This window comes from Balearica regulorum, chromosome 2 (genome assembly GCF_011004875.1).
Source record: "Balearica regulorum gibbericeps isolate bBalReg1 chromosome 2, bBalReg1.pri, whole genome shotgun sequence".
Taxonomy (NCBI): domain Eukaryota; kingdom Metazoa; phylum Chordata; class Aves; order Gruiformes; family Gruidae; genus Balearica; species Balearica regulorum.
The window spans coordinates 88,372,073-88,385,244 of record NC_046185.1 but is presented as its reverse complement, the minus strand read 5'-3'; the positions used below and the strand labels follow the sequence as shown (position 1 = coordinate 88,385,244).

General features: G+C 37.4%; 1 protein-coding gene across 1 annotated transcript in view; it reads left to right on the top strand.

The window, feature by feature from the left end:
• The window catches only part of CDH9 (cadherin 9), a 106,101-nt gene extending 94,064 nt beyond the window's left edge, over positions 1 to 12,037 (top strand). The window contains exons 10-12 of the mRNA XM_075744855.1: positions 7,808 to 7,925; positions 8,017 to 8,268; positions 11,069 to 12,037. Coding sequence (XP_075600970.1) covers positions 7,808 to 7,925; positions 8,017 to 8,268; positions 11,069 to 11,556 — 858 coding nt within the window. The 3' untranslated portion in view covers positions 11,557 to 12,037. The remainder of the gene's footprint in view (positions 1 to 7,807; positions 7,926 to 8,016; positions 8,269 to 11,068) is intronic.
• Positions 12,038 to 13,172: the final 1,135 nt, after the last annotated feature.

Below are 13,172 nucleotides of genomic sequence, written 5' to 3'. Positions count from 1 at the left end.
AAAAAAGGGAGAAAAAGAGGATACAGTGGATTGCTGAAGTTTGTGTTAAATTCTACTTATTTTTCATTCATTTCACCTAATAATGGAATTTAGGTAAGTAAGTGGGTTAGAAAGACAGAGGATATTTTGAGTGAAATCACTTGGCTTTGAAGAAGTGCTTGACCATTATTTTAATTCTTTTTACAGGAAAGCCTTACTATTTTTGATGCAAATGACATAAATAGAGGAATATGCATATCAAAGGCAGTGATGAATTAAATTAAAACAGTGGAAGGAATCATGATATCAGAAAAATGAACAAGGAGCGCCTTTCAAAACAAATGAGGTTTATGATCAGAACATTATGTCTTAACCAGTGACATAAATTGTCACATAAGAATACAGTTCAAGCCTTATAGAATGAGCAAAAAATCCCTAAACTTCTGGCTATTGTACCTTCATAGTTTTGTTTTATGATTTATAAGCTGCTTTTCCAGGTGGAATACATTCAGATTATTCTAGCCGTTATTTTCAATCAGCTGGCATATGACCTAAATTCTGTCTGTGCAACGAAATCTCTTTGCATAAGATGAAACTGAGACAAACCTTAAAATCTTAGTATAATGACTGATAGAAAAGTGAGTCATGTACTTCAATTGCATAACACAAAGAAAGGTTCCAAAGCTTACAAACGAAGATGTCATTGAAATTAATCGTGTGCAATTTCATCAACCAGCAAACACATTTTGTCATATATTTGAGCCAAGTTCAATCCCAGCATACTGCTTGTCAGTTTCCTTAACCCAGTTTCCATCTAGTCTAGCATACTTGATGAAATATCCATTAATGTATAAAATTGCATTTACCTTTCTCGTAAATTCTGGGTTTTTTCTAACACCAGAGATGACAGAGGCCCATAAGATAGGCATATTGTTATTCAGACCTCATATCTAGCATACCAATGTAATTCCAGGAATTATTATCCCTAATTGGAAAAATCCTCAAAAATACTAGAAAGACAGTGTGCATCAAGTGCATCCGCAGAAGAATGAGAAATCCAGACCGTTCTTCTATTTATTAACAGTTGGGTTCCTCAAGACAGACATCTGACTTCACATCTGGACATTTACATATAGCTGACTTAGTATTTCAGAAAACAGATTACTTTCAGCACATGAGACTACTTTTATTTTGGTGCCTAAAAATAGCAATGAATATAGAGATACAAACTTGAACATTTTGGCCAAGTTCCAGATAGCCTGTATTGTTCATGTTTAGCAGTCCTCCTATAATACAATAAAGATACAGAATCATGTTGTATTCATTTAGTACTACTCCACCTTATTTTAGAGACCCCCTAAAGCAGCTGTCGTATTAGAATCATTACTGCTTCTTGACACTTCACAGCAGTGCTTCTACATCTGGTGCCCATAGCAGGAGAGCCAGACTGAGAAAATAAATACATTTAGTTAATTTTTAAATTTGTTTTTTTGTTAATTGGACCCAGCTACTAATCACACCGCTCTCTAAATCTCAGGTGCATCAGGAAGCAGTCAGAATGATCACATATTCCTCTCTGCTGCCAAGTGACAATACTCATTCTCAACATCAGCAGATATTAGGGGCTGCATTCATTGTGTTTTTCAGATAGCCTTAGGATGGTCACAGGAAAGAAAACCCTACAGAATCTCTCCTCCTCTCTTGCCACTCTTCTGTCTCCAAACCACAGTGGTATGACTGGGAAGAAATATTATCACTAGAGGTGCATAAACAATTACATTCATTAGGCTGGAACAGATTTGTCACCATGCGAGTCCCATTTCACCAGCTAATACATGGGATAAAGAAAAGTATGACGCAGCCTTCCTCTCGCAAAATTTAGAAATCCCTAATCCTTTGATGGCGTGCTAGAGCCCCAGGGACTGTTGTGGGGAAGGCTCTGGTACAAGTTCTCTCATGCCCTTGTCACGGGAATTAATTGGGTCTTTTTAGCTGGATTAGAGGATGAGTCCTCTCCATGGAAACCAGGAAGATTTACTTGAAAAGGAGACTGATTTAACTGAACAATTTGCTAGTAATAATTTAGCTAATTTCAACACCCATCAATAATAATATTTAAGAAAATAACCTAGGTGGCTTTTTTTGCACTGATGCTGTATTCTTTCCTGCCGTTCAGGGGCTCTCAGACATCAGAACAGAGAGTTTGTTTCCTCTTTCAGAAAGCCGGCAGATTTTTCCTTTCATTAGTCTCCATACTCACTCTCCCTTTTTTAGATGGAGCAGACAGAGATCACATTTTTCATGTGGCCACCGCTAATTATCAGTCACGAGTTGTTTATACATTGTAGCAGCCTTTTCTAGGTAGACGCCTATTGGCTTAATTCAGTGAGAGACCCATGCTAACAGTCTGTCTCTCTTTTGAAGTAAGAATTAGAGTTCAAGGGAGAATTTTCCAACTTCTGATAAGCATTCAGTCCTGCTTTAAAACTGCCAACACATTTGTGGAACAGAGCCAAGACTTGAAAACGAAACTGATTTGCATTACCAAACGTGAGGCTTTGTTAAGTGGCAGGCACATTAGAACATTTCTTAAGACATAAAGCGTCAAGATCAAAGGTGTGTTCAAGCTTACACACACGTGATGGAGGCCGCTTTCTGCGGCTAGCGCCGTACAGGTGTACAGGCTGGAACTGTGCCTGAACGTGTGTGACCGCTCAAGCCGCAGAATGACCAGATGGGCATCCACTGGCAGCTGGATTGATTTTGAAACATTTCTATGTGGGGACACTTGGACTATATTATTACTTTACTCCTAGAGAAATGTAGCCACTTTGAAATCTTCTAGAAAATCTTCATCCTATCCGCTTACACTGTGCTATGTTCTTAATACCTTCAAGAGTAGTTAATGATTTGCCCTACCAGATCGTACAGGCAGGAAAAGGGGCAAGAGAAAGAAAGAACAGGAGAAACACAAAGCTGCTATTCCACCATTCCCCCATAGCATTTGCACACTGCTATGTTCTGATGATTGTCAAAAGTGCAGTCTCGCCCACATGTTTTTTCATAGTTTATTGCAGGCAAAATGGTGAGATCTTTCCAGATTCCTTGAGAGATATTTGCAGCATAAAATAAGTTTAATAAATTTCAAGAATGACAAAGCCAGTGCTCCAAGATCTAGGATTTGTTCTGTTTTCTCCTATACCACTTCTGAAAAAAGTGTCAGACAAAAACAAACAGTAAAGTGTCCAAACATTCCTTTCTCAAATGCCTAATGATATTTTTTAAGTCTTATCTCAGAAGCAGCTGAAAGTAGGTAAATGACATTTGAGAAATTTCTCTGTTGTACAATATCCAGGTTTAACTAAAAGCATAAGAAGAACAAAACCCCAAATGATTCAAGTGGATTGAAGGCCTACTCCTCTGCATATCTATAATTGCAAACAAGAAACAACAAAATTCAACAGCTGTTACTCTATCTCTAGCTTAACAATGTCTGTCTCCAGTGGTCTTATTTCTCTGAGACTGGAACTACAATTTTCATGCTATATGACAATTACATTCTTTCAAAACTTCACAAAGGCGCTGTCTACAACAGCAGACCATCTTTAAATTCCAGTGAAAGTGACATTATTTTTCACTGTCATGTTTATAGTGAATTTTAAAAGAAGGAATTTTGAAAAAAAAGTTTAAAAATACGATAGTAACCGCCAATATGCAGCTTGTTTGAAAAGAAGCAGCAGCGGATTCCATTGCAGACTCAATTTTTGTGTCAAATTTTGTTTTACTAATAGAAATTTTTAACCTGAAAATATATTACATCTGTCCACCCATAGACCTCATCTTGTTCAGCTTTCTTCAATGAACCTTTCAAGAATCTGTCTGAAGTATGTTGCTGCATTTTTAAAGTGTGTACCCTGGAGCCAATGTGCAGCTGTGGTTTATTCGCATGACATGCCAAGCCAGCACAGGTTGAAAAGTCCATCTAAAAAGTGGCTAGCTGGCACTGACCTCTATACTGTTAAAGATGCACTACTAGCTTAACATTTGCTTTAATGGTTCCTATATTCCTTTTAAAGGCAGCCCCAAGGCTGAGTCCATGATCCAAATCTCCTACTTGTGCAGCTCTCCATGTCCACAAATGCAGCCTCAGGAACAGTAAGGGCATGCTCTGAAGTGCACAGGGACCCTTGTGATTTCAGAATGCCCCCACCTAGCTTTTACTGTCTTTAAAAGAGCTTAAAGAAAACTGGAGAGCAGGTTACATCTAAGGATGTACCAGATATATGTCAGGAATCTGATACTAGGCAGTCTATTCATCCCCAATCACTTTTTCAGAGATGAGTATGAATAGCTGTAAAATAGCCTGAATATAAACTATAATCACAGTTTTGACTGTGGTGTAAGTCATGGCCTTAAAAATACAGTATCCAGGAGGAAAAAAAACCCAACCACAAAACAGTATTATAATTGATCCATTTCTACATTTGAAAAAATATGCCAATGGAAAATAGGTCCAAACCCTTTAACAGAATCTCTGGCTTCATCATGAAAGTAATTCTTCAAGAAATTTTTCCAGTGGGAATAATTCCTCATTTATAACTCATCTTGCATTGTCAAGCTGCTGCAAGCACTTTGTCCTGAGTGTAAAAGAGAAAACTATCTCAATGCCTAAGTTTAAATTTTCAGTACCCTCAAAGACAAGTAACCCCTAAGAAATTAAATTTACCCAATAAGATCCACTCAAGAGTACGAGACTGTTTCTTTAAACACACAGAAGTGCACATACACATGCAGCCCTCAAAATAATGACAATAATGCTGTATTTTCCAGATTGTATTCATTTGCATGGCAAACTAAGGGTGAAAGAAAAAAATGTGAATGCTTTTTATCTTCTCTAAGCTTGATATGCTTGAAACATATTTGAGTAAAAGTCATTTTCTTGAAATAACTCTTCCCTCATAAATCTTACAGTGTCAGAGATCTTTCTCTGAACTCCTGGTGAAGAGTGATTATAAGTCAATGCCCATAACTACTTCAAAACAGAAGAATACATTTCCAACATGAAATTACAAAATATACACGAAACAGTACTAATTTTTTTCATATAACTGTGATACTTAAAAATAGCCACCTCTCTCCCATTTCTGCAGTGATTATCATTAACATAATTCTCTTTTATTTACAGCTGTATAACTGAAAAAAAAACCCAAACCCTTAATTAGATAACATTTCTAATTTCCTTTCACCTATTCATCATTTGAAAACATTCACCTGCAATCATTCGTTTTCATTGTTCTTTTATTCTCCCATCTTTCCTGGTGGAAGAACAGCTGGTTCTCAATTTATGCAGCCAACAGTTAGAGCAGGTAATAAGTTCTGGGTGGGTTGGGTTTTTTTTCTTTTTTTCAGCCTTACCCTCGACAATAAGTTTTTCAATGTAATTAGGTTCCTCTATGCCTGGCACAATTGTCCTACTCCATGTGATTTACACATGAAGGGAATCAAATCCAGATCCTACAAACATCCCACTGATTACATCTCAAAAAGCCCCAAGATACTCAACTGCAATTTCTGGTAGCTATTATATCAGGATATTTTCTCCTTGAGTTTTTCAGCAAGTAATTGCACAAATATTATCACTTATTCTAATTCTCTCTCTTCTCCCTGGTACTTTTACACTTTTTCTGTCTTTTCAAACTTGTAAAAATATGAGAGGAAAATTTTCTCATTTCAATTTGGTATTTTAGTGCTGTCAGAAGAAAAATTTTTTTTTGGTAGCAATATTATGGGTTTGCATTAAGCAATGCAGAACTAAAATTAAGTGCCATCCTGGTCTTGCTCTCTGTATCGTCACACTCAGAGGCAGATTATAGCAAAGAGAAAAGCAATGGGACATTGGAAAAATGTTGGCATAATGAGAGACTTGGCAACATATTGAACAGGCTACTTTGCCATAAACAGGGATTTGGTTAATCTTGGGGAACAGCTAAAACTTAAAAATAAATAAATAAATAAATAAAAATATGTGGAGACCTTAATATGTAGTTATTATTCTAATCGCACTTAGAAAAACTGTATAATCCTGCTTTCAGCAGAGTCATATCATTTTGTACAAGGCTGATGTTCACAAGTTACCTTTCAAGTTCCTCAATATGCCTCAAAAATAAAAAGAAAATGTTAAAAAAAATAATCTCATGGTTGTTTTAGAAGGAGCTGCTAGGAAGTGAATGAGCCAAACTCAGACCTTCTCTACTGTTTTTTTCTTATAACGATTTAATATTATTAGCTGTAATAAAAGTATCCCAAAATTAACTAGAAAAAAATGGGCCAAATACTCATTGTGCAGTATAGGACTAGCAGCAGCAGGTTTCTGAACGATACAGTAAGAAAAACACTTTAGTATTTATGGTAACCCTATAATTATGTTTGTCTAATACAGTGTTCCATCCTAAGACATGTTAAATACCCTCCAAAATTTAATTGTGCGCTCAAGTCCCACTCAAGCTGATGTTCAGAGAAAATACATAAGAAAAAGCTATTCCTTATTTGATTGCTGCAAAGATTAAAAATTGTATTAGTGTTACTTGTCAGTTACTGTATTTCTTGAAGAAGTCATGCTGTACTTTCCCTGGAAATATCAGAAAAGCAAGCAGCAAAGTAAGTCTTTGATAGCAAGTGGCTTTGATGTCTGTGGGATTTCAGGACACCCTACACACTGGAAACACTTGAAAACCTCAAGACAGGCATTGGATCTCTCATGGCTTTGAAAGAAACAAGTCTGCTGAGCTCTTTCTGCCTTTAAGTTTAGGTGCTGTAGAAACTTGCTGAGCTGCAGCATCCTCAGTTGAAGCCTACTCCCATTCTCATGCCACCAAGCTTCCTCATCTTGTGATTGAACTCAAATGCATCCGTGCAAGCCAAGGTGGAGTATGGGTCGCTCTGCAGTGCGATACCTGCTAGGGAGGGCAAAGGACGTAGCAGCCATCCATATGGCTTACTGGGGTTACCATGACTCGTGCAACCCGGCGTGGTGTTAACTCATTTCACAAACCACAGCTATTCCCAGGTAGCTTTTCCTTCCTCAGTTCTGCAGCTGATTTCCTTAGTCTCTATCAGTCTAGCAGTAGATAGATAGAAAAAGAGCCAAATTGCTAGTGTATATGTCTGTCTAAATATACGTGAGTACACGTATTTGCACATGTAACGCCTATGCAATCCACAGGTACTGCTGACGCCTCTTTTTAGGTCTACTCTACTCTGACCCTATGCTGGCACTGTTATCACCCCTTCCCAGCTGGGCTTGAGTGGCCTTGTTAGGGCAGCTATAAAGCTCCACAGCCGGAGGTTTCAATTTAGGAGGGAGTAAAGCATCTCTTTTTATTACCTCAAGAGAACTGAGCATCCTGCCAGTGCAGTACTCCAATTTATCGCCAGGAGCAGATGAGGTGGTCTGGGAATTAGATCCACTTAACAACTGGTTTACACGCTACACTGTGTCATTGCTACATGAGGCCACAGGAGGTTTATGGCTTATTCAGAAGGGCAACTGTTTCTGCACCACTGCAAAATATTGAGTACAAATCAAAGCATGTGGCTGTCTTGCAGTGAGAACTGGCCCCTTTTTCATCCTCCATTATGTGTTTAAACAATAAAACAACAATTAGCTTACTATAACCTCTCCTGTGTTTATGTGGGGGACATTAGGCTTAGGACATGACTTTGTGTCTTCAGGTAGAGATTTGTTGGATTTTTACTGGACATGAAAAGCAGAGACCTTATTTCAAACACAGTATTTCTAAAATAGCATGAAATACTATTTTCTTTATAGCTGATACAGACTGTGAGCGCAGTTGACAAAGATGAGCCTCCTCGAGGACACAAATTTTTCTTTGAGTTGGTGCCAGAATTTGCTGTTCATCCAAACTTCTCCATTGTAGACAACAAAGGTAACTTCTGACTGGCACCATCCCCTCCCCACCCCCATACCACATAAAACTTCATCGAGCAACATTTATTTATTCTGCTTCTCCATTCTAGATAACACAGCAGGAATTATGACTAGAAGAAATGGATACAGCCGTAGTAAGATGAGTACCTATCTCCTGCCAATCATAATATTTGACAACGACTACCCAATCCAGAGCAGCACTGGCACGCTAACCATTCGAGTGTGTGCCTGCGACAGCCGGGGCAACATGCAGTCCTGCAATGCGGAGGCCTTGCTCCTCCCTGCTGGCCTCAGCACGGGGGCACTGGTGGCCATTCTCCTCTGCATCATCATCCTGCTAGGCAAGTACCTGTGATGAGATGTTTAATTGACTAGGCAAAGGTCTGGGTCACTTCTAGACCACTGATATTCTTCAACCCCTTATTCACATGTCTCTGCAGAACAATATTTCATACCTGATGTGGTCTTACTTTTTTTATTTTTTTTTAACTACTGTTTTCTAAGATGGCAAATGAGCTACTAGTGTGGGAGAGGGAACTACTATGGGCTGTTTGTCATCATTTCTGTTCAGAAGAATGTGCAAAAGGAATGATACTATCAATGTTATTTAGATGAAATAAACTTGAAAATCTAGGGTCAGTTTTAGATATCTTGCTCATTTGAGTAATGTTTTATGTTATAAACAGATTTTCATTTGGACGCAGGGCTTTAAAATCATACTCCTGAAGCTGAGTGATAAGTTTCTCAGTGATTAAAAAATCATCAGTTATACTAGCTATTTAATCATGAATGATTTGTAATTTTTATACTCAGGAAATATTTAGCTCAAAAGCATAGAAAAGAAATGTTCAATTGCTTGCAAGCGGTAGCAAGAGCAGCTGATTAAATAAAGTGTGAGCACAGAAATTAGATGGGTGGTAGGAGAGCAGAAGCATTAGAAAGATGAGGTGATATATGAAGGAACAAGAATAAATGTTAGCTCATAATCTGGTGTCAAGAACATCAAAATTGCAACTTGCATGTTTTGCATAACAGAGAAGTGCCTCCTTAAAAGTGCCAACATCTGTACTTTCCAGTCAATCTCTGTGGAAAACTTCTTTCCCTTTCTCCGTGTTCTAGCAAACACAGCTTGCCAAGGGGTCAGTGACAAGCTTACAGATGTCAGTTTACATATTTCTAGGGAGATCAGTATTTTATCAGATTTTAGACTGGGTTCAAGCTACCTCAAGTAAATACTGAGAGGACCACAGAGGTTGTTAGGAGAGGGGCAATACGTAGGAACTGTATCTATACTGTTGGGCATAGGGAAGGGAGGGTACTTGAACTCTGAAAAACTGATTGTCCAGTGCTTAGGTTCAAGCATCGCCACTGGCCTGGTTTCAGCACGAGCCATCTTGGATTCCAAGGACATTGCCCAGGCATAGCCTGAACAGCAGAACTTACAGGGCACCACTTGCAGCAGACAATTATTGTTCAAACTCTGCCGGATCTGGCTCTCCACCTTGCATAGTTCTTAACACCATGTCAACAGGCTCCGCACCTTCAAAGCCATCCTTATGCCCCAACATAGAGCATGAAATATATGCCATGAAACACATGACCTTACTCGTTCACTATGAAAACATCACTGATCGGTTGCAATACTTTAATACAGAAACATTGAACTAAAAACAAAAATCAAAGTGTGCCTTAGGACCACAGCGATAGCACATGAGACTCAGAACAGGCTCAGGGACCAGTGCTGTGCAAAACAAGCGTGACCACTTTTCGTCTCTTGGCCCCAGGGTCAGGAACCCTGCTCTACTTAGTGCGACATAGCCGAAGCCAGAGTAGCATAAGACTGAAGAGCGTCTAAACATAATTGTTGGTCCACAGCTGGTGTGGTTCTTGGCACCTTATTTAATTGTTCAGCAAGATGTAGTGTGTTAGGATAGTAGACTGGTATCATTGTGCCCAAACTAAGGGAGACGTAGTAAATACCTGGCTGTGAAAGACACTTCATAATAACCTTTTAGTGATCTGCCCTACTCTTGTATATGAAGTTCTTGGACTTACTTAAGTGGGCTATTACTTGTCTAGCATTAGGAAAACTTGAAAAGAATGGCTCCTGTACAGATACAAAACCACAAACAGAACAAAACAGCCTTTACATTCATAGCATTGTACCATGGCATGTGGAAGATCTCAGTGCCCCTCTCCCTACCCGCAGCATGTCCAGTGTTCCCTTTTATTCACCAATATTTAAGTCACTCAGAGTAAAAACTTTGCTCCTAAGCCTCAACAAAAGTGGTCAGCAACCACTCTTATGCCTCATTGACAGATGGTTTTGCTGGCCCCTCCTATTTACTCCAGCTGCTGGAGCTAAGGTCGGATTTTTAAACACATTTAAGCATTGAATTCCTACTGAAATCAATAGCATTTAGACACCAGAATGTATTTAGAAATCTAACCAGTTTTTCATCTCCCTCTGTAGCGGTTCACTTTTGTGTCAATCCTTACCCCTTCAAAAGAAAGTTATTCAACTAATATTCCTTAAACTAGGAGGATCATGTTTTTAAAAAGAAACATTTAGTAGCAAAGATTAGATTTCAGTTCTTGCAGTCATTGAAGCCAAAAATAGTTTGTCAATAATATTGATAGCTGAAGGTCTTCAGGTTCTTCTTTTCATAAGGACCCGTAGATCCCGTTTGCAAAAGCGAATTAGGCATTTAGGAATACCTAAATCACTAGCTTTCCAGAGTGTGAATTACTTTTGCCTAGGAGAGTCACCTACATTTGGTGAAATCACCCTTAGTGACTTCCAAGAAGGCAATATTTCACAAAACTAAAATCAAAATCAAACCATAGTAAGATGATATATTTTAAGACTGCCTGATCTTCAACTTCAGATTAACTGTAGATCTATTTCAAATATATAATATTTCAATCATTGCTCCCATAGGTTTAAAAAACCATAAGTCTTTGACTGCTATAAAATCATTAATATTTTTCCTTCTTAACTTCAACTTGGAGATAGTTTTTATCACTATTGTCCTACTAAAAATCCCATTCCAGCCTTAAAACTTTTCCAGTTCAACAGATAATGCAAAATATTTAATTTCTAACTATCCATTTCTTCATTCATCATTTATTTCCTTTCAGTATTAGTTGTCTTGTTTACGGCTCTCAAGAGACAAAGGAAGAAAGAACCTTTGATCATCTCAAAGGATGATGTTCGGGACAATATTGTGACCTATAATGATGAAGGAGGTGGGGAAGAAGACACCCAGGCTTTTGACATTGGCACACTGAGAAACCCAGAAGCAAGGGAGGAAAGTAAGATGAGAAGAGATGTTATCCCAGAAACTATATTTCAGATACGACGGACTGCACCTCTTTGGGAAAACATCGATGTCCAAGATTTTATTCACAGAAGGTTAAAGGAAAACGATTTAGACCCAGCTGCCCCTCCTTATGATTCACTAGCAACATACGCCTACGAGGGAAATGATTCCATAGCAAATTCACTCAGCTCCCTGGAATCACTTACCACGGAGGGCAACCAAGACTATGATTACCTCAGTGACTGGGGACCTCGGTTTAAAAAACTAGCAGATATGTATGGTGGAGAGGACAGTGATCGAGATTGAGAAAGTAATCTGTGACCTAGTCAGTGTTAGTGGAATTCATGTCTATGTTACTAGAGAAAGTGGCCTACTCTCTCTTACTTGGGAATAAAAAATTTACAAAAAATAGATGTTGTCTTAGTAAGGGTTTGCTTAATCAATAAGTCAACGTGAATGAATACAATTGATTTAGATTTTTAAAAATCTATAATTCACCCTCTCTGCCTAGAAACCTCTGATGAAAGGTTTTCACTGACAATGAAAAGACAATAAAAGGCTTTTTGTGCCTTTAATAGTGAGATGGAAACTTAATTTTTTTTAATTGCTTTGCATTATCTTTCCTACTAGCTGGGACAGTGTGCACCCACATTGTAACATAATCTCAAAAATATACTTTAAAAAAGATTAATATTACTGCCATATCTATTGATTTAAAGAATGTCTGTGTGTTGATTCATCATGATATTTTTATATATGTATATTTATATTTTTGTATTTTTATTAAATAAATTAGTATTTATAAAAACACTACTTAATCATGTACTTTGTTAATCATAAGGAACTGTCCAATCTTTCTGAACAAAGGAAACTGCGTATTGTGCAATACTTAATTTTTGAATGCATCTTCTTATATTGGATTAGTGGTTGAAATGTACTGTGCAAGAACAATATGGAGAGAGTGCTATGTAATGGAAATGCAGTGTAGAAAAAAGAAAAATTATTTTGAAAAAGTGCTTATAAATAAATGCAGTCTGACTTGCGATGTGTATTACTATATGGCATGATAATATAGTTTCATTGTGAAACTCACCCCCAAATATGTTCTTATATGGACAGGTGACCAGTGAGAGGATTTAACAGATATATGCCTGGGGATTTAAGGAACCATGAAGGTTTATTTGAGTAGATATGAAAACAATTTTATAATATGCCTTTAAAAAAATTGGAATAATTAAGCAAACATCAATAATGAAAGGAAGGCTTTTGTATTATAATCTTAGTTTTGAGACAATTAAGCAAATCAGACATATTACTAATAGTTTTTTGTTTTAAATCTAAGTGATAGGCAATAAAAAAAAAGTCCAACTAATATTTTATTAAAGATGTTAGTATTCTCTTCCTTCAAAGAAGTATATACATCTATGTATTTCCTAAAGTGCTAATGACAATCTTCAAGTATATATTTCTGTTTAAACTTTATTTGCTGGATCAGCTTTTATGCAATGCACATTTTTTTCACAACACAGTATAGGAGGAATTTATCTGGATGACATGTGATCTGAGAGTTGCATGGTTTATCCACATTTGTTTAAAAAATAAGAAAAACACACCCAAATGTGTGAAAAAGAATCAATGATGTCAACAATATAGCATGTACATTATCCATAGGATTTCCATTTTTAATATTGACTTCGGGAAAACCAAGTGCATAGAGATGTCCAAACTAATCATGTTGTAAGATTTTCTCTAGATTACTTAGTTATTTTTCAGACTTTTTCAGAAAGAAACTTAAGATACACATTGGCAATGTTATGTGGACTACTGAGGCACTCACCTCTTACCAAAAAAGATAATAAAGAGGCTACATACAAGGTCACTTCACCCTGACATAGGAACACACTCCTGCCAAATATTTTCTT